This window comes from Nylanderia fulva, unplaced genomic scaffold (genome assembly GCF_048542155.1).
Source record: "Nylanderia fulva isolate GAGA-0341 unplaced genomic scaffold, ASM4854215v1 Scaffold5, whole genome shotgun sequence".
NCBI lineage: Eukaryota > Metazoa > Arthropoda > Insecta > Hymenoptera > Formicidae > Nylanderia > Nylanderia fulva.
The window spans coordinates 6640228-6665667 of NW_028190587.1; the positions used below are offsets into that span (position 1 = coordinate 6640228).

Sequence of the window (25440 nt, forward strand, 5' to 3'; positions counted from 1 at the left end):
TTGATAATACTTTATAATTAACTTAACACGTGATCACTTTCTCAACGTAAGCAGAATAATAGATAACAGTCTCATATTCAGTTCTATTTACCCTAATCCTATATACTTTAAAAAAACATTAACAAATGGATTTATAACTTCAAAAGCATTTATATGTTTCGATGAAAAAGTATATACACAAGATGAAAAAAATGTGTTAATAATTTATTACCTTCCTAGACATGATAATATTAAAAAACTAAATTATTCAGAACATACATCTAGCAATAAAATTTGTATTAAATGGCGTTACGACATGACTATCCTGCAAGTAGATAAAGATATGAAGAAAAATAATAAAGGATACTGGTGGATTTCATCATATTAAAATATATAGTAAAAAAGAAATATATAAGATATATATAGACAACATAATAGTATATTGTGTATCAAGTGCGGAAAGTTGACAATTGGTCACGAGTGCGGGGATAGACGCACGAGCCGAAGGCGAGTGCGACCACCTCACACGAGTGAACAATTGTCAATTCGCACGTGATACACACACTATTTTGTATTACAAGTGCAGGCAAAGTGGCTTTGTGCGCGTTTTCTGTGCGCGAGGTGGCCGATTGCACGCCGCCATCTTGCGACGGCACGGTGCGGGAATAGCCGCGTTGAAACCGTGGACAATGACTTTGAACGCGGCTCAGCCGTAGGCAATGGTTTTGAATGCGACTTATTCACTCATCGCGTCGCCGCTTGATAGCGGCGTGGGAAATCGGCCGCTTTTCGTACAGAAAACACGCACACAAAGTGCCACTTTGCCTGCACGTGTAACACAAAATTATAATATAATATATAATGTTACTGTTTTATTTCCTATAACTTTATATATTAAAAGATAGACAATAAGAGATATAAATAATAAATAACAAACACAACAATATATACATGATACATCAAATAAAGCGCATTATGTGGCGTGTCGGTTTAGGCGGTTTTGGACATCACAGACGAGTGCATTCTTGGATACCACGATTCTCTTTTTAAGCTATCTCGATCTAACAATAGTCATACGTGTATCTTAGAATTGTACTTCTGAGTGAAGGATGTGTAAAAATATGATTGCGTAAGTTAGTTGAAGAATTTTATGAAACATAAAAGATTATGTTATTCAAAATATTTACATCCTAAAATAAAAAAAATTTGTTATTAATTACTAATCAGACTACTTGTAACAAAATATGATTGCGTAAGATAGTTGAAGTATTTATTATCCAAAAAATTTATAAAAAAATATAAAATAAAATATAAAAAATATTTCAAAAAAATTATTATACCTTATGAATACTAATAATAAGACCGATTTAATCAGTAAACAAAATTATTATTAAAATCACAATAATTGATTGACTCGAGTGTAGTCAAAAAAATAATATTTAATGGACCAATTTAAACCGAGTAATTTATTAGGTGTTGATAAATTAATTTCATAAGAAAGTCTAATTAGATCTCATTATAGTTTAATTTGGTGTGTATATCAAATTTTTAAAAATGTTTCGACTTTACTTACTTCTCTTCAGTTTGAGTATAAAAAGTATTTAAAAATAATATTACACAAATAACATATTATAAAAACATGTGTATAATCTCATAATATTGGATTAATTATCACAAAAGATTAATATCTGAAATGTTATATATCAAAGAACATAAAAATAGTATTAATTTAAAAGCAGATATTAAGCTTCTTGGCATATATATATATATATATATATGTATATAACCTTGTAATATCGGAATAAACACTAGTTTTATTACTGACTCACAAGCAACTTGTCGTGTCTTATAACAGTTTTATACACATAAAAATTTTATTTAATAAGAATGTGTTAAAATTTTATTGACTCGACACACATGTAAGTGATTACAATCTTATTATTTAAAAATAGATTTATAAATTCACACAAATTATTACATATTACCTAATGTCTTTAGCTTATTAATCAGCACACCTGTCAATGGTTTTTAATAAAAAATATTTAACATTTTAAACAATCTAGCTCGTTAAGTTAGCTTATTATTGATTAGTTAAATTTAAAATTACGATTTATGTAAAAAGTTTCTATTATATTATATATACGAAGATATTGCGAGAACTATATTGCAAATGGAATAATAGATGATATTTTTTTAAAAGTTTTAAAGCTGGCAAAAATAACTTATATTTTTTCATTTTAATTTCCCTTCCCCTTGAACTATTAAATACTCGTTCTATAATTGAAAAAATACACAACTATACACAATGAGATTTCAATTGATTCGAAATGTATAAAAAGTAAATCTTAATTTATATAAGCATTAACGCAGTTAGATAGTCTCTGTTTAAATAAAGAGATTTAATTAAAAATTTTACAAATTTTTATTTCATATATTTTTATATGTATATACCTTTTTCACACTCATATATCCTAATATCTAATTTTACAATTAGTTATCTAACGCACATATGTACAATAACTGATAACGCACAAATATATTCCCATTAAATTAAAATAGTTTAAGAGCTGTCATATTTTAGAATAAATGTGCTTATTAACATCATGATATCACTATGCAATGCAATTTTTAAGTTATAAATAATTGTCTTAAAATAGTACAAAAATTCTGAATTGAGAATATAGTGACAAATTTTTTATAAAATATATAAAAATTGTTCTACAAAAAGTAAAAATTGTGTGAAATTATATATTACACCATCATGCAGTTTTCGCTATTGTATGCGTGTATATCCTTATCCAATTTTATTAAATATATTTCTTTATATTTTATCATATACTTTGTTATAATTTATTTAGTAATCTAGCGTAATAAAATAATATATAGAAAATATTCCGTTAAATCGTCACTTCCTGATGCGTCAGAGGTATGTATTAGATACAGAATCTGTTATCGCGGATTCACTCGAAGGAAGTCGAGTTCCTTTCTACCAGTTGACGTCTAAAATTATTACTGTCCAGTAGTCTGAACGGTGTAAGACACAAAATAGCTTGGAAACAAAATTTATTTTTGTTATTATTTTCTCATTGTGTTGTTATTTCAATCAGATTGCTAAAGTGAAACCTGCATTTTGTGTTCGAGTGTACTCATTTAGAATTACTTATTTCGTCCGATAATTGATTGAAAGACCTAATAAAGTGATGATGTGAAATAAAATGACTGTAGTATCATATATGATTTATTCTCTCACACAGTGTCTCGTCTACTTGATAATGATCGTTAGACAACACGTTTGTTAGCAATGAAGGACGTGATAATGAACGCGTTAATGTTCCTTCTCATCGCGAGTCAGATGTTACATATTTCTGGAAGAGTGACCCTATTATGCGGAGACAAACATAATGCACGCAGAGAATATGAAAGAAGATTTATATGTATCTCGGAGGACGATGGCGGCGCTCTAGTGTGGAACAATATTTTAAACGGGCAATTTGCTTCGTTCAAACACAGCGCAATACGTAAGTTATTAAAATAAGAATACTTTTTACAGTTTTGTAAATAATTTATAAAAGATTTTGCTCTTCGCTTTAACTAGCATTTTTATTATATTTTATCTGTTACACAATTATGTTTATCAATTATTCACGATAATATACAAATCATTGGTGTACTATTTCAGCATTTGATTATTTAAGTGGAGGAGTTCCAGATTGCACAATAAATTGTGAAATGAATGCAGATGAAAACTGTTTAACAGCGTGGAATCAACAGAATTGGAAGCTCACGAGTTCTCTTAAAACACCTATGGGTGCGGTACACGATCAGCGATGGGAAGGTAAAAGTGCAAAGAAGTGTCACAAAAAATTGCGATATTTATAATATGCATTACGACGTTAAATAGTTTTAAAAAGTGCTTTAAGAAACGTGTACTTAAAATTTTCAGAATTTAAAGAATATACAAGTACAGTAATTAAATATGAACATGTACATTCTGGAAATACTACCGCAGCAACGTTCTCCGTTTCGATTCGTGCGTCTAGCGACGCGCATATATTAATTTGCAACGGTACAGATTATTACAGGAATCTATGCTATTGGATCATAATAGGTGGTTGGAGCAATAGTATGTCCATCATACGAAAATGCAAGACGGGAGTCCCTATAATCGGCGATTTTCCCGCCAGTAATTCAATCTGTAACAAAGCACAAGTTTCTTTCAACGTAAGACATACCATAATTTCTTCTCTAAACTTTCTTTTATTTATATATTATTAAAATATTATAATTAAGCTTATACAATTGAAACTTTATTTCTATAATTAAAAGTCGTAAAAATACTAAACTTTAGAACTATTTTTTAATCATTTATGATAAGCCGTTTTAAAAAAAATCTAAATTAAAATTTTTTTTTTTATTTTTATTATTTATGAAACTGTTTAAGGAAAAATCTGAATTTGAATGAATTTGTAATAAATCAATTTAAACGATTGATAATCAATTAACAGCATATGCCATTATCTGAATTTGAGTGGCGATCGTTTATTATTATGTGGAACTCTGTGACTCGGAATATATCCGTTTATGATACTCATAACTTGATTATGACGTACCAGGATACAGAAAGTTCAGAATTATTGAGCACTGGAAAATCTTATCAAATGTTTATCAGAAGCAGCTCAACAATACTGTTTCGATTTCATATATGTGAGTACAATCTACGAAGATATTTTAATCAATCAGTCAAAAGTCATTTCAAATACTAAAAGATATCGACCAATAAAATTTATTTCTAAATGTATGTTTCAGACAATTTTTTGCACACAATTTACGAAAATACAATTTTGACGAGTCCCATCGCTCAATTCGATGATAGAATATGTATACAAATGTTTATTGGTCTCTGCGCAGAATGCGAGGTGGATATAAAGTTACGTAATTCTAAAAATTACAATATCTTACATGCGGTAAATGTAAAAAGTTCATCACGCACGACAAATCATGGCTTGCCCATGTGGCAATCCGTTCTAATTAAGAGAAATTTTTCAACCCGTTTTAATAGAGTGGTAATCGAAGTGACTCCTAAACTCAACGCTCGTAGTTCCAATCCATTATGGGCTATAGCAAATGTTCGTCAATGTCCTAAAAATGGTTTGCTTGCTTGTAAGTTTGGTCAAAACTTATTTAACGATAAATATTTGATTTACATGTTTGTCGAACAATTTGGAAGATTTTTAAGGAAATTAGTTATTTTCTATATACAATTCGTCTAATAGTCATTGTTTAACAGCTTTAAAATGGAGTATTATGACCCAAAATCATTTTGAAGACATCAATAGTTATTTTTGGCCTGCGATATGTCAAAAATTATTTTACGCCGATAGTGCCATCGTAAACTCTACAGTAGACGCTAAGCCAAACATGACACTGGGTAATTTCTGAAAATGTTACTTATTCTCTATACTTGAAATTTATTTCTATAATTGCATTTTATAATTAATAATATCACATTTTTGTTAAATCTTTAGAATGGCGTATTTAGAAATATGATTTTGTAGTTGAAAAAATGATTTTTTTTCAGATTTTGCAAATTGTCCCGAAGGAAAAATTGGATCACAATGTTCGATATCTTGCAATGATCTAAATAATAATGATAATTGCAAGGGAACTAGAATTTGTTATGAAGATGGTTGCACGTGTCCTCCAGGATTCCAGGGAAGCACTTGTTCAAACCGTAAGTGTAACTTATCGTCTTAGCGATATTATCGGAGCTATTTATATTTTGTTTTGCATACGTGTATATTTAATTAAATTGAATTTTTCAGCTTGTAAGGGCAACACATACGGCTATGGCTGCAAAAAAAAATGCGGCGCGTGTCGCAACAGAACTTCATTCTTTAAACAAGTATGCGACACAATAACTGGAGTGTGTAACGATGGATGCGAGGATCTTTACATAACATCTTTATGCCAATCAAGTAATTATTTTTCATGTGTAACATATAACTATCGTGCTATTGCTTCACTATATTATGCAAATTGTATAAAACAAGTACAATTTAATGAATTTTTTCAGAAATAGACCAATTAAACTCAATAGAAGTTACTTCTATGAACAATACAAGTATTCAGGCCATTATTCCTTTTACATGGAAGAAAGAGTACGAAGAAATAACAATTTCTTATCGCTGGATTTTCAATGTAAATTTTATTCAATATTATCCTATATTTATATAAATATATATTATTAATATATATTATTAATATATAAATATATATTATTATATATTTATTAAAGTCTTTTTGATATGCGTTTATAAATTAAATCAAACTTATAATTGACAAAAATATCTCTTAATAAATAAATCTCTTAATGTGAGGAAAAATAAGAGAAGAAAAATAATTTTAAAATCTATTTTTTACAGGGAATTAATTATCATCGGAAACCGGTATTTTCGAATACGACGCAGTTGATAGGTTATTTTGAAAACTTAACACCCGGTGTTGTTTATTCAATTCAATGTGAATTACATATTGAGGGGACTGAAATGTTTATACGTAGTGATTCGAAAAATGTTGAAACAAAGTGTAATCGTAAGTGTGCCTTGATATTTCTTTAGATGACATTAGTATAAAATTCAATGTGTTTTATTATTTACAATATTCTATTTTATTGTATAAAATACTATAAAATAATTATTAATATTAAAGTTATTATTTTTGTATTATTATGCCGCAATTAAGCAGGATAAATTTTAAAATTGATACAAAATGATTTATAAAAAAACTTAAATATTTGCAAACGTAACATGTGATACTTTACATATATACATACACAGACTGAATTATTTTCTTTACTATTATTATTATTTAACAAAAATATAATTTTTTTAATAAGCTTTTATCTATATTGTTATGTATTTATTATGATATTTTTTTTAACAAATTAGCGGTTAAAAGTTTTGATGTAAAGCCCGGAGAAACAAACATAACAATTAACTGGCAAATTGGTCAGCGTGTACGTAAATATTTTAGTATTTAAAGAATTTTTGCATGTGTTTATTGTATAATATTTAAAAAAAATGTAATTTCTTAATTTTTCTCTTTCAGTCACAATTTTCATGTCCGGCGAATTGGTATCACTTAATAATCCAAAATATAAACAGTGATTATCAAATTTGGAATACATCAGCTACGTCATTTCCTTTTAACTTGACACAGTTGACACCATATACTTCTTTCAATATAACTGTATATCATAATACTAACAAGCTGTTCTCCCAGCAAATTCGCACACTCGAGAGCGGTGAGTTTGAATTGATTTTATAGATGTGTACAGTAAAAATGTGTATATTTGTAAACGAATATTCGTACACATGTATTTAAGTGCTGTAAATATCCATTCTATAAATATCTACAGTTCCATCTGAAGTATTACATCTGCAAGTAATGACTTTGTCGACTACATTTAATGTAATTTGGAAACCTCCAAATAAACCTAATGGACAAATATTAAGATATGAAATAATTGTAAAGGTAAATAAATATTAAGTTTATGTCCACGCATACTTATAAGAGTTTATATGTATATAAGATATTTATATAAGAGAAGAGATTATTAACAAAAATTATTTAATTTTACACAAAGCTTTGTATACTCTTTAAAATATCAGTAAATTATAAACAGTAAAATTAAATTAAATTTGCCAAATCAATATAATATATATATATTTAATTTTTATTTTAACTGTAGTATTTTCTTAATGTGAATTTTTAAATTAGTTTTAACCTTTTATTATTTTAATTTTGTATTCTGTAAATTCTTTTCTATTTTTCAACAGAATAAGCAATATTACGGTTGTAGAGACCTAAATTTACCTACGTCAAAAAATCACTTAATTACTACATCGACAAACATCACAAATAGTAATATCACGAATATACACCCGTACGCGTTTTATAGCGTACAGGTCATAGCTTATAATTCACGATATAGCAGCACGCCTACAGAGAAAAACGTTTCAACTTTAAGCCATGGTATATACAAATATTATAATTATTTATCATAACTATATTTGAAACTAAAGATAGAATATTATGATTTAATGTAATTAATTAATTTTTTTCAATAATTTCGTAATATGACTAGCAGACTTCCAACTTAAATTCTTTTACACTTATGAGTTAATTATATTTAATAGTAACTATCAACAACTTTACAGAGATACCAACCGAAGTATTCACCCAACCGAAGGTGCAAGGCTGGATATTATCGTGGAGTCCGCCTGAAGATTGCACGACGATTTTGGGACCGATTAAAGCTAGGATAAAAATACGCGGAATTAGCAACGCTGTAAAAGACTTTCGTCAAACCAGACAAACAAGGTTAAATTGTTTAAATCTAGATAATATAACACCAAAATTATACGGTGTTGAACGATACGCGGCAAGAATTTACGTGATAAGAGATTTTGAGAGCACAGAAAATGTCAACGCTTATCAAGAATATGAATTTGATACTCCGCCAAGAGGTAACACATTTTACATTACAATTTATTTATATTAGATAAATTATCTCAACACAATTACGACATGATTAAAATAACAGCTCCGCCTAGTGTAATGAATTTGGAAGTCGTCGAGACTGATACTCGCCAAAAAGTTGAAATGATACATTTAAGATGGCAGAGTCCACGTCCACCTCTCCATGGAAAACTGCATTATTATAGCATTCAATTATGCGATAATATTTGTCATACTATTCAAGTAGTTCAAGTAAATGAGTTTTGTGATTTGTGGGATAATAACATATGCAACATTATTGAAAAACCATCAAAAAATTCAATAATTCAAGTAGGAAAATTTTTGCATAACATTTTTAGAAATTTAGAATTTATAATAAAAAAATTTGTTATTATATATATTATATATATTTGCTTTAAAATAGTTTAATGAAAAGAAATTAAAAACGGACGTGTAAATGATTTTTATAATGTAATATGTGTATTTTTACAGGTTCTTGCGTACAATATGAATTTTTCTGAATCGAGTCCTCCGTTTAAAGTGACTGATCAAATGCTTCGTAATACAAGTAAGATACTCCACAATTTTGGATTTGTATTATGGATTCTCTTGCGTTTAAAAACTATTTAATTTATATAATTTATATTCATATTATCATATACATATATTCTCCCTTATAAATTTCTGTGTATTCTTTAATTTGTAGTTAATAATAACGAGTAATTCTTTGGAATTTCTCTTCAATTTTTTTAAATTATACTATTTATTAAGTTTGCATTTAAAAAGAATTACTACTTCAATTATTTTTCAGTACCAGACGCACCTAAATTTTTAACATTTACAATCAACAATAATAGTGTAATTGACTTAAAATGGAATCATCCTTGGAAGACGGGCGGTCATCTGCAAACTTTTCTCGTTCGTGTACATGAACTTTCTTCTAACTTGAGAAGACAGAGGCTTGACAGAAGATCGCCGCATGATGTAAAAGATGTAACATATAAATTTCCGGTGATACATTACAAGCGTAATTACAGTGAGCGGTTATATTTGTTTCCGTCAACGTCATATCACATTTACATTCAAGCTGAAACAACTGCATATGTAACTAGCAAAGATGTTTACGTGGAAATCGAAACGCCTTCAACTATAGCTTTCGGTGGCGATTTGAAGGTCGCGGTCGACGACTTTAATTCCATGATTATATTAAACATACCTCCAATTTTGAACGACACGCAAGATAGCAGAATGCACATAATAGTAAAAGGTCCCCATCCTTGCGAGCAGTATTCCGAAGTACCTAAGAGTTTACATGCTAAAGCGAATATAAAAAATTACGATATCGCTTGGCAAGCTGCCGAAATTCCGGTATGTATGTCACAATTATTATCGTAAACTTTATATTTGTGAAAATGTTTAAATTAAAAGAAGAAATATATACGCTCAGAAATAATTAAATAGTAGTATGGAATAAATCTGTTTTAAAACATATTTTTATTTTAAGAATAAGAATGTTTTAAATTTAATTATCAATTTTATATTAGATAATAATATACACATTTATTTATAGTTGTAATATTAGTGTAATATTAATGTAATATTAAAATATAATATTGAATATTTGTTTAAATCAAATATTTTGATGATATTTGCTTTCAATTGTGACAGACTAGTGACTATGCTAGCAAGCAGTTTACGGTGGGCGACAATCAGAGTTATGGCGATGCTAAAAACTGCCCGTTGAAACCTCAAGAGCAATACGATATAGTGGTTATTGTAATTGTACATAATTTATCCAATAAATCGATCATGCTTGCGAAGTCGATTCATATCGGTGAGGTTCCATCGAAGCATCACGAAGCATGGATCATACCAATTTTATTATTCCTCGTTCTGTCAGGCATGGGTTTTTATTTGTATTGCAGGTATTATATTTTATTTTACATTCTAATGATAGTGTTGCTAGCTGCTATATTTAATCACATCTGTCAAAATATATAAGTTTTAAATATATAACTAATGAGACACAATTTTTTCGATGTATAAAAACAGATTCTCTTCTTTTTAAATTCTGATTATGATTTTCACAGAAAGAAGCAGAAATCGGCTAAACAGCTAATGCAAGACGCGATGAATTCTTTTGTCTTGTCACAGAATGTGGAGAATTATCAACATGAGTCCGTAATATCAAATTCTAAGGAAGAGCTTTCCACATCTTCCGACAGACAATCTTTACCGCGATCAATCATTCCGGAAGTACCATCACTCGTCGTCGAAAAAAAGTCCGATGATGTGGTGGAGAAGGAAAAAACATCTTTGACGAAAGTTGAAGATTTTGAAGATTACGTTAGACAGGCGGTACAATCGGGATTACTGGATAAGCAATATGATGTGAGTTTTTGATCCTATGTTTAATTCCTAAACTATCAAATTGTTTGAAACTTTTTCGTGAAGTTGACATTTGTTTTATCATTTATATTATACGACGCAAGATTCGTATTTCGAAAAATCTTACAGAGAAGTTGACACTTCACACTATGTAAATTTATTTATTTATTTATTATTAATTTATTAGTAATTAATTAATTTATTTTAATAGCGATATGATAATATCTAAATTTATATTTTTTTCTTTGAGACGTTTCCAAGAGGTGAAACTCGGACGTGGGATTATGGGAAATTGCCGCAAAATAAATCTAAGAATCGATATGGAAATCTTATAGCATGTAAGTAAACAATTGATCGCAGTTATTGAAATTGTTCTTTATTAACGAGTCAATATCATGATTAACAGATGATGAAACTCGCGTGATACTGAAGAAACTTCCGGATGATGTTTATTCTGATTACATCAATGCTAATTATATCACTGTAAGTCATAATAAATATTTTAAATTGAAAAATTATATTTTTGCATTTATAAATTTTAATATTTTATTTTATTTTTAATACACTCTCTAAAAAAACGGTAGACTAAAAATTTAGAAAAAAATTAAATTTTAAATGACGATAACTTCGTAAATAATAAAGATAGAAAAGATTTAAAAAAAATAAAAATTTTGTCATTTTTTCCAAATTTTAGGTATACCGCTTTTTTTAGAGTAAATGTATTAATAGAATAATTAAAAAATTTTATTAATTACAATTATTTTTTTTATCTGCTCCAAAAAGGGCTATAAGAAGGAGAAACGATATATAGCAACGCAAGGACCCAAACCCAACACAGTTGTTGATTTTTGGCGCATGATTTGGCAAGAAAATGTTCTAATTATTTGCATGTTAGCAAATATAATCGAAAGTGGAAAAGTAAACACTATTTACTTATACTACTGTATATTTCCATAGATATATATACAACTCGAAAAACGCGAAAATCTTAAAAATAAAATTGATAAAATTAGCAAATGTACCATAAACACAATTGATAAAAATTAGAAACAAGCATACTTAATATTTTTATTTGTCTAGCATTTTCAATAAATCAATTCATCTTTCATGAATTTTGCAGACAAAGTGCGAGCAATATTGGCCGGATATTGGCAAGAAAAAAAAATATGGAGATGTTATCGTGTTCAACACAAAGCACAACGTCTTTGCTGATTACTGCTTCAGAATTTTTCAAGTCACCTGTGGAAAAGAGACTCGAAAGGTACTCTCTTATTTTTAATCAATATCACAATACGTTTATTTAATTGTTCTAACATTATACACACAATCTATGGTTTAATAAAAAATTATTTAACATTCTAAACAATTTAGTTAAGTTGATCTAGTATTAATTAGTTAATTTTAAATCCACACGAGCCTAATTTTTTAATTTTTTAATTAAATATCACAATAATTGCGTATTTCGATGAACAGATAGAGCATCTGCATTACACGGCCTGGCCAGATCACGGTGTGCCGTTGTACACGCACTCTGTAGTTACATACTTGAAGAAATTATTGGCAACAAAACCTGGAAACGGACCCGTGGTGGTTCATTGTAGCGCCGGAGTTGGAAGAACCGGGACCATCATTCTGTGCGACATTTGTCTCCATCGAGCAGCAGCCGAAGGGGTAAAGACCCATACAGTTTACAGCAATATTGCAACAACATTGCAATATTGCACATTGCATAGCAATATTGCAGAAATATTATATAGGCATAAATTTGCAATATAGTTTAAACAACGTTGCAGCAACATTTCAGAAATATTATGAAACTAAAATTCACGCAAAAAATATTAGGTACAGAACATTCAGTCCGATCATGTATTTAACACATTTCCAATAATCCAATAGTAATATTACATATTTCTTTTATCGCATTATTGCTGCAATGTTATAGAATAATATTACTGAAAGCGGACATTTTACCGTTGCTGCAACCTTGCAGCAAGATTGCTGCAACATTTCAGAAATATTATGAAACTAAAATTCACGCAAAAAATATTAGGTACAGAACATTCAGTCCGATCATGTATTTAACACATTTCCAATAATCCAATAGTAATGTTACATATTTATTTTATCGCATTATTGCTGCAATGTTATAGAATAATATTACTGAAAGTGGACATTTTACCGTTGCTGCAACCTTGCAGCAAGATTGCTGCAACATTTCACAATGTTTATGCAATGTTGTAATATTGCAATAACATGTTGCCACAATGCTGTTGCAATCTTGTTGCGCTGTATGGGGATAGTATAAAAATAAAATTCTTGTAAAAAATTAAAATCCGGTAAGTGTTTGCATCGACAAATCAAATTCTTTTTAACACGCGAAACGATACTCAATAAAAGCAAAAAAATGGTTTAGCTGATCGACGTTTTCGCTGAAACGGCATCCATCAGGAACGAGAGAGCTAATATGGTGGATAATAAGCAGCAGTATCTGTTGGCGCATTTGGCATTGGTGGAATGTTTGCTCTCCATTCCGACCGCGTTACTGTGTAACGAAGTGTTACCCATGAAAATCAAGGAGATGAAAGAACAATTATTGGTTCAACAACAAAGGTACGTGGTATAAGAATTTAATCTCGATATAGAACTTTCGTATCGATTAAAAATATGTTACGGAAACTTGAGATTCGATGATTCTCAGATTACAGAACATTGCCTGGCAGGACGAAGCTCTGCGACAGTTTATATCTTTATCCTCTTTATCAGAACGTAATCGTGCTAAAAACAGATTTCCGGAACTAATTTTAGGTTTGTTCGCATAAATTCAGCAAATATATGAAATTTTTTTTACAAATGTTTCTCAAAATTTAAGTAAAAATAATTTTGCATTTTACAGATAAAGTCAGCAGAATATATTTGAAAAGATATCCGACAACGGACGAGGACAGTGATTACCTGTCTGCCGTTTACGTGGATGGAATAAGACTTCAGAATCAGTATCTAGCCACACAGCTTCCTATGCCGTCGACGATTAATGATTTTTGGCGAATGATCGCGGAATTAAAAGTGGAACTCATTCTCATGCTACAGCCGCCTGATCTGCAGGATACTGTACGAACAATTTTTTACATCTCTTTATGTATTTATCAAGTAAACATATATTTGCAGAATATAAACTGTATATTTACAAAAATATCCTTTGTTTATATTTTTTTAGTTTTAATCTCGTGGTAATATTTAGTGAAGTAGTATGATTTAATTAATAGAAATAATCTACCTGAAATATAATTATATCAAAATCAATATAATAGTAATTAGACAAATGTAAATTTAAGATACAGGCTAATCAAAGTTGAGCGCAGAAATTAGGCGTAATAATTTTGTTATAAAATATTTTTCACTATTTAAATTCAACGTGTCAGTCTTTTCTTTGAGTTATCTTCAGCAGATTGATTAAGAAAAATCGTGCAACTTGTCCTGACCTGCGGTGACATAAAAAAACAGTATTGTATATTATTATGTATTTTATAATAAATTATGCAATTAATACAATTATCTGTTTTTCCATTCTCAGACTTGCTGTGCGATCTCTCCTAACAGCGGCGAGTTTAAGCCAACGCCATACTTGAACATTACAGTAAAAGATATCGTGGAATTGGAGTATTATACATCACAGAAATTTCTACTTGTTGACAATTCGGAGGTAGGTCTCAATTCGGTGAATTCATTTAATAAATTTTTATTAATTAACTTACTACTTATTTATTGTGACCGGTGACAATTTGTCATAGAAACCCCCGAGAGAGCAATTTGTGACTATCTTACATTTAACGGAATGGAAACCTGGGAGGAATCAACCACCTCCACCGGTAATGACGATGGTGACACTTTGGCAAGCTGCGGAGAGAATCCCGAGAGGCGATGGACCGACTGTTACGATTTGCCAGTAAAAATTAAAATATTATTATTTATAATTTGAGATAAAAAACAAAAAAAGAGAGTTTTATATTTCTTTAAAAAAGAAAAATAATAAAATTGTAAATTTCTCTCCTCAAATAATTGATTAAACTTATCTTTTCTGAGCAATCTTCTAATTTTTGCGCCGTGGAATACCTATTAAATGAATAATTCTTTTTTAGTGATGGAGTAACTGGATGCGGTCTTTACTTAGCGTTGAGCTTTCTCCTGGAACGAATGGCTGTTGAAAGAGAATGCGACGTTTGTTTGGCAGTACGAGCAATTAGACGATCGAGACCGGACTTTGTTCGATCTTTGGTAATATATTAATTTCTTAACAATAATAGTAAGAAATATTGATGAGAGATGGAAAATCATCAGTCGCATGTAAACTTGTATAAATAAATTTTATCAAAATTTAAAATCTCTAATTTTTAGGAACAACTAGAATATCTGTACGATGCAGCAATTACATATCTGGAGTATTTTGAAACTTATGCAAATTTTTCATAAATTATTATTATCGTAAATAAAATATATTATCATAAATAAAATACAGTATTACATTTTCTATATAACACAGTATGTATACATATATAATAATAACAATTAAATAACGATACACACAACATATGTATATATGCACATATATATACATATGCGTGCATTAAATATTATATAATGCATAACTCTAACTTAATATACATAAAGTATGTTATTGTAATAATTAAAAAATGTGTTTTACTATGAAAATCTATGCAGTTTGTTATGAATATAAAGTATTCTATTTTTTTATATTTTTAAAGTTATCAATTGTCACACTTTTTACGATAGTATTTTACAAATATTGCTAATTACTAAAATAAGATATTTATTTTACATTTGTAAATAACAAATTAATATATTAATATATTAAGGATTATGAAGAAATGATAAGAAAAGTTGAAAAGTGCGAAAAGCAAAAGGAAGAAGAACACTGTCAATGAATTGTTTTGTGTTGAGTGTTGATGAAGTATTAATCGGTAAAATAAGCATCTTCAAAGAACATGATAAAGAATACAGAAGGGGATTTTTTTGTCGTTTAATAAATATTTTAATATTATAATTACATATTTGTACAAATGCTCTTACTATATGCTTATCACTTATTATATGTGCTTTTAATACAACACGTTCCTGAAAAAAATCGGTTTATTATTTTTTTTTAATTAATATTGTTAAAATAATTAAAAAATAAAAAATATTTTAAACAAAAGTTTTGTAATTTAAAATGTACTTTTTGTAAGTGTAACAGTATAATTAAAGGAAAAATGAGCATTAATTTTTTTATAAAAAAGCCGATCTTGATAAAAGAGTCAATAAAATAATATAAGACTTATATTAGCCTAATTTGCGTGTGTATATTAAATATTAATGTGTGCGTTTTGAAATTTATAAAATAAATATTTCATGTATTTGTAATCAACAATATGAATGTTATATATACATATTATATATATACAATATATGTATACACATAAATGTGGTATTTTATAATAAACCTTAATTAAGAAATTTTTTCTACTTTCCTATTTTCTTATTTTTTCTCTTTTGCTTCAGAAATTATATTATTGATAAATTACTGTCAAACTATATGTAAGTGTTCTTAAAACTCATTCTCTTAAACCATTTATTAAAAAATAAATGCAATACTAACATATTTGAATTGTTCTGTGCACAGATATCGCTATCTTAAAATTATTATTTATTATTTATTAGTATAAAAAATTCGAACATAGTTTTGCAAAATAGCTTTGTAAAAGTTCATTATAACATATATTGCAGAATAGATTAGTTGGTATATTTTAATATATATTTAAAATCTAGATTTAAAAATAATTTATTATTAATATCTATTAATACTATTTTCCATGTGAAAATGTCGCAATAAAAAAATTGAAAAGGATACTATCTCCTTGCGCAGAATTATCACATTAGAATTCGTATATTTATACCGAATAAGGCTTTCCTTGGGAATTTCATTTAATAGCTGTCCATGATCGAATAATCAATTCAGATTTCGGTGTTCGCGCGCCAACCGCTTACAGGCGAAAATTCGGTGACCCGACGCGACGACGAGGCCGGCTGTTCCTGTCTCTCTCGCAAAAGTCTTTCATCTCGCCGACAGAAAGCGCTGCCGTCGTGGACCTCTTTGATAAACAGCTCCGGCTACATACCACAGACGCGAGCCGCCGCGACGACGCACGGTACTCCAAAGTGCGCATTTTTCACGTGCATTTCCGCGCGTTACGTTATCGAGAGCTGTCAAAACGAGACCTCGACGCGCTCGAGAAATTCGATTTTCGGCGAATCTCGTGAAATAATATTTGACAGGACGGAGACGGAAGGAGAAACATATAGGAAGGTATTCGAACGCATTTGGTGTCGCAACCCGTCCGAGCAGGAGTAATAGTAACAGCGGCAACAGCAGGTAAGAATTTCATTAATAAAGTGCGTTGCGCGCGCATGGCGAACACGTGGCGTCGCGACGGCCTGTCACGGACGCCGACCGTTTCACGATGACAGACGTTCCTATCATCGATCCGTGCGGCATCGCCGACCTGGCTTGGACAAGCAAGTTGCGAGAGCGACACGTCGCGACTCAAGGCCGCGGAGGACATGTTGTCGAGTACGCTCGATCCCTCGAAGTCGAGGCGCGCGATCTCTCGATCTATCGCGTTTAAACCGCCGATCACGATTTTACGCGGGAAAAGGATGAGGGAATCTTCCGCGAAACGACGATGCGTCGATGACGCGATTCAGACGTCACGAGTGCATCTTCCTCGTTTCTCTTGCTTGTGTTGATCGTTTTTTTTCTGTTATATAAGGTGCACGCTCCGTGAATGCGCAATCAGCCGCCATTTTCTCGCGCGGTGCGAGAAATTTGAACGTGCCATATCTGCAAACATTTTTCGAATCGGCGCAACATTTTTCTACTTTGAATTTAATGCGAATAGAGGGGAGACAAAATAATCTGACGTGTGTTATTTTAAACAAAAAACCTGTATATTCATTAATTTTGCTTGATTTTATTTATTATAATTATGCGGATGAATGAATTTTTGTCTGATTACCGTGTTTTATTTTTTAATTTAATTGTTTCGAGGAAACAATAATCACTTCCTTATAATTCTTGCATCAGCATTTCATTTTTTTAAATGAATATCTTGATAAATTAATTTAACATACATTATAACGATAAGACGAGAAAACACGTAATCGAGAAGCATAGACAGTGAATAGATTAGATTATAAATTAGCGACGATTGCGTTGAACGCACAATGTCATGCATTTTTATTAAAATCAGGAGATTGTAAAAAAAAAAAAAAAAACAGATTTCAATATGCTTTGCATATATATATAAATAAGGAATATGCATTTTAAAAAAACGCATTACTAAATGCCACATTTTTCTCTTGCATAATATTGCGATTGATGAATATAAATGTTGCATGCAGCATTCCTTTGTCTCCCTACATAATATATCGATTAATCAAAAGGCAATTAAATTAATTAACAACGCTAAAATGCGTAGCAATTTTCCCGTGCAATTTTCTCCCGGATTTTAGCGGTGGAAAATTTTACAATTTTCTAAGTTGAATACACATACAGAACACACGATGTGTTATTACGATTGTGATATCTTTTATCAGATGACTGATATATCGTGCAAAGTAGGTCTTCTAGCAATGTCGCACATATCATTCATTCGCGTAGGTATACGTTCTTCTCGGAAAATCGAGATTTTGCGTAAGGATTTGTCGGCCATTATTTACGATCGATTGCGTGACGCGATGCATACCGACTTTCAACTGCAATCTGTGAACTGCATACAGGAATAGCGAATTATTATACGATCGAAAGACGTTTACATACTATATAGTAAATTCTTTATACTATGTTACAACATGCTTATTAATTTAAATGATTTATTCTTTTTGATAGTAATTTCGAGAATTTTTCTTCGCGCCAAGGAGATTCTTGATATTTAATCAGAAATACTTATATCTCTTTTAATTATATATTTATTATATTTTATGCATTTTTATTGAATATTTATTTGCTGGAATTAATCAAAATATAAATGCATCATAAAAAAGTGCGTAAAATTAGATAAATAATAAGTGCAAAATTATACTGCATCATGTTATTATTTTTCGTGTAATTTCGAATTTTATTATTAATGTAATTTCACACACTTTTTTACATATTTTATTATTTTTTTACTTATTATTTTTATATATTATTGTTTAGTATGCGTATGTCAGGCTCAAATAAGAATTTCGTCGAGAAACGTTTATATCACGCGTAATAAATAATAATGTTATCCTCGCCGCGATTAACGTTATTCAACATTAACGTCGAGGAACGCTTGTTTTTTTTCCTCTGCGCATATAATCGAAATTAAAGGAAAACTTTGGCTCGAACTTCGAACTTCTCAACGCGACGTATTCCTTGCGTACAAATGACGATGTCATACAATTGCGTCTAACTCCGACAATCGATCCGACCGTGGCCCAAGTTGACAGCAATTTAAAATCGCTTTTACTTATCGCAGAAGACGCGTCTCGAAGATGGCTTCGATTACGATTCAAATTTTTCCAAAGGAAAGGGAAGATCATCTCTCAACACTTTTTCTTTCCCCAAAAGCTCACTAATATATTTCAGCGACCGTGACATAGTGAGAAAGTGTCCTTAAGATGCTCTCGCAATCTTTCGAAGTATTTCAATGCCGATCATCGACCTTGTCCTTCTCATGATTAGAAACGAAATCTGCACGCTTCTATCTTAAAGATACTGTTAGAGGATTTTGTTTTATATACCGACTCTGATTGTGAAATTTAGATGCCCAGAAAATGCTCGTATCGTTATCCTTGTCACATAGGAAATCCATTATATTGATATAAATATATAAAATATGACTTAAATTTTTTTTAATAATTGTATATTGCTAATTTTATGTGTAAAAATTATACATGAGTGAAATAACATTTATTTTGTGATATAAACAATTTTATTTTATCAAAATGAAAACAATTAAGACGAATCTATCTATTTAATTTATAAAAAAATTCAGAAAATGCTTGTATCTTTCTCACATAGAAAATCCATTATATTGATATAAATATATAAAATATGACTTAAAAATTGTTTAAATAATTGCATATTGCCAATTTTACATGTAAACATGATATATGAGTGAACATTTATTTTATGACATAAACAATTATATTCTATCAAAATGAAAATAAGATTAATCTACTCTACTTTCATTTAATAAAAGAATCTAGTGACATTTTGTCAAGCTTATAATTAATGATAAATTAATTAATTAATCAGAAATACTTATATCTCTTTTAATTATATATTTATTATATTTTATGCATTTTTATTGAATATTTATTTGCTGGAATTAATCAAAATATAAATGCATCATAAAAAAGTACGTAAAATTAGATAAATAATAAGTGTAAAATCTTTCTTAATTAATAAACTTGCAAACGATTATACAAAAAAAATAATGAAAGAAAACAATTTCTGCAAAACAAAAATAAATGTAATAAATGATAAACTCGATGTGATAAAGACGACGGGTCGCAAATATCATCGTCGAGGAATTCTCTTCCAATGATAAGTGAAGGCAGCGTCTTTTCAGGAAGAATGGCATCGTTGAAGAGTGTCAAGGCGAGCAAGACAGACACCACCACGACTAGAAGCTGGACAGCGAAACCGATCCTAGACCCGGATTTCACGGAAGTGCTTCCTCTGCAGCGGGTCTACATCGGCATCCTGAAGCAACGAAAGGACACGTCCGTCGCGATCCAGAGCATATCCGCCATTTTGCCAGGATTCGCCCACCTGAAGCGCTGTTCCAACGGCAAGCTGCTTCTGGCTCCGCTTCGCTCGGAAAAAAAATCGCGAGGCCAAAATGGCGAAGAGGACGTCAGCGAGGACGATCTCAAGGATCAGCTCAGAGAGCGAGGATTCGATCTTTCCCTGTTCCAGGACGAGTTCCAGGTGACAGAAGTACCAGCCAAAGCACCGAGAACCAAATCGCAGGCGAGAGAAGCCTCGACGATCTGGCCGGTGAACTTCCATCCCGATCAGACGATCGAGAACCTGCTCGACGGCTCCGTCTTCGACGAGGATCGGTGGATCACGATCGGCCGGATCATGTCGATGGTGATCGAGGCCGCCAGGTTGGAGGCGATCGGCGATAAACGTTGCACCGGCGCCGCGGCGGTCGTCGATCCCGAGGACGGCAGGATCCTGGCGGTCTCCGCCGCCAGGATCGATCGGCATCCCATGTGGCACGCCGCCATGTTGGCTGTGGACCTCGTCGCGGGACTTCACGGCGGCGGTGCCTGGCGTCTGAGTGACAAGGATGGGTTCACCATCGAGGATCGGCAGGTCAGGACCGAGGATGAGAGATCGGTTGAGAAGGATCGGTTAAGAAGGATCAAGAGGAAGTACGAGGAGGAAACTCCGCGCTGTTATCCGACGTCTTTGCTGTCCTCCCTTGAGCTTCCGGCGCAGACGCCGCTCGAGACCACTCAAGGACGGAGGAAGGACGCCGCCAAGGTCAAAGAGGACGCGGAAAAGTCCGGACCGTATCTCTGCACCGGTTATTGGGCGTTTCTGCTGATGGAGCCCTGTCCCATGTGCGCCATGGCGCTGCTGCATTCCAGGGTCTCGCGGATTTTCTACGGCGAGGCGAATCGAAGCGTCGGGGTCCTGGGGACCAGAGCAATTTTGCACACGGTGCCGGGTCTGAATCATCGATACCAAGTCTGGAGCGGAATCCTGGAGCGGGAGTGTCGGCAAACGGTGGAAGAAATCAGTGGTCGCAGCAAAGTCTTGTGTGAATGATTCGACGTGGGTCTTTTGTGGAAGATAATGGACGCGTTAGGTGTGGTTGATTGGTCACACCAGGAAATAACCTGAAGCTACCGATGTTGAGAAGCTTGGACAAATGAGAAAAACAGGAGCGCATTCCTCGTTCTCGCTGGTGATCTCTTTCTCTCTCGCACTCGCGAATCGCGTTATCTATATTATAATGAAATTTTTATTGTACGTTATCTCTTGCGTTTGCGTATTTGTTCGTTGTCATAAGAGAAAAAATAAATTCATTTCAACCGGAGAAAGCGCAATCGTGATACTTATCAAAATACATCGTCATTGATTCATCGATATGTACTCTTTGAATGTATTATTCCGAAAAGATAATTGTGTTTACCCACTCAGTCATTCTCTCTTCGACGGTTTCCGATTTATTGAAATATTCCCTAGACAAGCGGATTATCTCTTCATCGATTCATCGGTCGTGCGGCTACAGTTTAGATAGCCGGCGTTGCAACCGGTTTTATAATTTCAATCGAAGCAGGACGACGCAAAAGACTTAACACGTGGTACGGACGTGCATTCGGCCATAACGATACGACGTTATACGTGACCTTGACGTTATGCGCGTGTGCGTTCCGGATGCGTGCATGTGCGTCCTCATCTGCTTCTTGGTGTGCATGGCGAATTAACACTTGTGTTTGCTGGCACACAGTTTGACATACCGTCACTCTTCGAAGACTGTTCAAATTATTTCTGTAATATTTCTTTGTTTCACTCGCCTTCGGTGACGCTCGCGAAGACGACACTCTGTCTCCGAAATTCTTAAACCAGTAGCCAAGGCTTTATTATGTTACTTTTACCGGCGAAGCTCTTCATTTTTAACTCTAAAGAAAATATATATATATTTTTTTAAAATATATAAATATAAAAAAATAATATGTCTATTTTTTTAAATATGTATATATTTAAAAAAATAGAAAAAGTAAATAAAAAAAATTTTTTTCAAATAAAAAAAATAAAAGAAGAATAAACTTGTCAATTAATTAAACATTAAAATTATATAAAGCATTATTTCTTCAAAAATGTAATTTTCCGCAAATATTCACATATTTATAGCGCAGATTATAAATTTCATTATTCTAGAAAGCACAATTCATACCGAAAATATCGTAAATCATCGACATGATTTACACGAGTTTAATTAACAGTTTGCGTGGTGATCGCGTTGTTTAATTCAGTGGCAAATAATCATGTTCTTTCGCGCGACAATAATATACAATATATAATCCCTGATTATATATTTTTTCTTCTTCTCTCTGGATTTTTCACGCTCGCTGTAATTAATTCTCACTTAGATGCTGATATCAAGTGTAAGATCGACAATGATTGTCAAAACGCTCGTGTAACGCACAGATAACATCTATTATGTCGCAAGAGACTTGGTAACGCTTTAATTAATATAAAAGATACTCATTGTGCCGAGATAAAAAAATTCGCCGAATGTTTCTTAAGAAATACACCGTCGCGCGATTTAATACGTACAATTCGATCGATAATACGATTTAATGACATCTCAGATGTATGTACATATACATCCACGACGCAGTCTCTGGAAAGTGAGAATAAATTAATTAAGAGAGCATTTGTGTGTTTGACATTGTTACGTCAACGTCACGATGAAGCACGTTCTTGCAAATAGATGTTACGTGTTTTTGAATATGTATCGAGAATTCTGCGTTTGCAGAAATAGTTCGTATAGATTATGTCAATAATATATATTTGCTCTTTGCATAAGTCAATATGAGTTAAACATAAACTGGTTTGAATTCCTGACAGTTTAAAGTTTTATATCAATTAAGCTGGTATCTATAAACAGAGACATGTGGTTGCTTTTATATAAAAATCGGAAATGCAATTTTAAAAATATTTAATAAATATAATAAATAATAATAAATAATTTTTTATACCGTGATAATGTATAAAAGCGTTTAAAATAAATTATGTTAAATATTTCACCGGGGAATAACAGCTGTTTTTTACTGACAATGAATATAATTTTACGCCGATTTATTAATTTCCTGTAATTTCAAACGTCATAATACAAATCGATCAACGTTAATGGATTGTCTTTGGGAATTTTTGCATGTTAAATAAAATATTGAGCTTTTTACGCAACTTTTTTTATTAAATTGTGGTTTTCGCCGTGACGAGTTCAGAGAAGAGAACGATCATTGATTTCAAAGAAATCCGTCAGATGCAAATGCAAGACACACAGAGAGACATATGTTTTAGTGAGTCAATCTATAACATATGATGTTCAAATATTACCATTTTGAAAATTAAAATATCATTTTATTTTTTATATTATTATTTATTATTTTAGTTTAGAAAAATTATTTATTAAAAAAAATATTGATCGATGCCTCTATATTTTGTGAGAAATTTACGCGAGCGATATAATTCTCCTGATGAAGGAATTCAGCATTTCCCAATAAAAACGTTTGTGGGATCGAGGTTTTCCTTTGACGATATAGAAGCAGATTCTAGGAATCGCTCGATTCGCTACGAAGCGAATAGCGAGTACGCGACGATGACCCCGCGGATTGACATCGATCAGCGAAACTACAGCTGATCCATCCAGCAGAAGAGCTGCTTGATTGTTCATGAAAGGAGACGAGGATGGACTGAGATAGGTGGAGACGGAAGAAATCGCGAAGAGTGAATTACGAAACAAGGAAGACGATAATATGTTGATCCAATAGCCGATGAAGAGGATTCGCTCTCGCGAGGAACGATGAACCATAATCCTACAACGAAAACTATGCAACAAAGTTATGCCTGCACATAATAAAATAAATAAATACTTTTACTCGATCTCTTCCCATCCAAGTTATTTTTCATTATTTTTTCACGAACATCGCTATCGTTTTTTTTTACTGTTTCAGACTTTCTTCGTCAGAGTCGGCGCAAAAGAAAATCGGGAAAAAACACGTGCAACGCAACCAACGCTTGATTTCCTCGATAAACAGAGCGCGGTTCGAGAAGAGGAGCTCTAATCGAGAAATAACATCCTCGAGAGGCATTCTTTGAGAGACCGGCACGTGGCGCTGACGACGACAGACACATCGGCACCGCATCACCGCCGTTGTTTATTAGCAGAATAACGCGCGCGCGGTGCAAAAGAGACAAAATCTTCCTTCTTTGATACACGAAGCGCGTGGAAGGAGGAGCTCTCGAGGTCGCGGCAAGCAAAAAAGCCGTGCGATATCAGAGATAACGTTTCGAAACTAATTAATCCGCGCGACAAACAGACCCGTCGTTCGTGGTGTCTGTTGACGACGAGACCTCGCAGTCATCGTCGTCGCTTGGCAGTCGCAAGCTACGTCAATTTAACAAATTATATCCCGACTGACATCGCACCGCGTCGAGAATCAGTTCCTAAAGTAGGCTCTCCTAATTCCCGCGGATGATCGGAAGAACATAGATATCACTTTCCAGAACCGTGCATCTTTGACGCGATCAACGTTGTGACGTCATAACTGATAAGTAGCACAAATAAGATACTTGAGAGGTTGCTACTCTCGAATTTGCAACGTCCGCGACCAGATGATAAGTCTGAAGGCATCTTTGTGATGAGATAAATTGGAAGGATATCGCCGACTGACTCGAAGAGCTAATCGGACATTTAATTGATCCGCGATACATTGAGAGATTCT

General features: G+C 32.0%; 2 protein-coding genes across 2 annotated transcripts; both read left to right on the plus strand.

Annotated features, from left to right (window-relative positions):
- Positions 1 to 2967: 2967 nt before the first annotated feature.
- On the plus strand, positions 2968 to 15395 carry LOC114941650 (receptor-type tyrosine-protein phosphatase delta). Its single transcript, XM_085487132.1, has 32 exons — positions 2968 to 3497; positions 3659 to 3814; positions 3923 to 4200; positions 4485 to 4683; positions 4786 to 5139; positions 5267 to 5407; positions 5558 to 5710; positions 5802 to 5954; positions 6053 to 6177; positions 6402 to 6570; positions 6927 to 6994; positions 7087 to 7282; positions 7397 to 7512; positions 7818 to 8013; positions 8199 to 8507; positions 8585 to 8829; positions 8992 to 9067; positions 9311 to 9867; positions 10168 to 10424; positions 10590 to 10890; positions 11138 to 11225; positions 11294 to 11370; positions 11671 to 11805; positions 12008 to 12148; positions 12361 to 12558; positions 13301 to 13497; positions 13586 to 13692; positions 13781 to 13995; positions 14459 to 14587; positions 14676 to 14830; positions 15024 to 15159; positions 15280 to 15395. The coding sequence occupies exons 1-32, from the start codon at positions 3281 to 3283 to the stop codon at positions 15352 to 15354; spliced, it is 5919 nt and encodes a 1972-aa protein (XP_085343258.1). The 5' UTR covers positions 2968 to 3280; the 3' UTR covers positions 15355 to 15395.
- Positions 15396 to 17034: 1639 nt separating this feature from the next.
- On the plus strand, positions 17035 to 23523 carry LOC114941719 (tRNA-specific adenosine-34 deaminase regulatory subunit ADAT3). Its single transcript, XM_029316811.2, has 2 exons — positions 17035 to 17311; positions 20538 to 23523. The coding sequence occupies exon 2, from the start codon at positions 20543 to 20545 to the stop codon at positions 21749 to 21751; it is 1209 nt and encodes a 402-aa protein (XP_029172644.1). The 5' UTR covers positions 17035 to 17311; positions 20538 to 20542; the 3' UTR covers positions 21752 to 23523.
- Positions 23524 to 25440: the final 1917 nt, after the last annotated feature.

Excerpts from the sequence above, each read along its gene's own strand:
- LOC114941650 (XM_085487132.1), top strand. The coding sequence starts at position 3,281 with ATGAAGGACGTGATAATGAACGCGTTAATGTTCCTTCTCATCGCGAGT. Across the intron at positions 3,498-3,658 it reads GTTCAAACACAGCGCAATAC|CATTTGATTATTTAAGTGGA; the intron begins GTAAGTTATTAA and ends GTACTATTTCAG. Across the intron at positions 8,014-8,198 it reads CGTTTCAACTTTAAGCCATG|AGATACCAACCGAAGTATTC; the intron begins GTATATACAAAT and ends ACAACTTTACAG.
- LOC114941719 (XM_029316811.2), top strand. The coding sequence starts at position 20,543 with ATGGCATCGTTGAAGAGTGTCAAGGCGAGCAAGACAGACACCACCACG.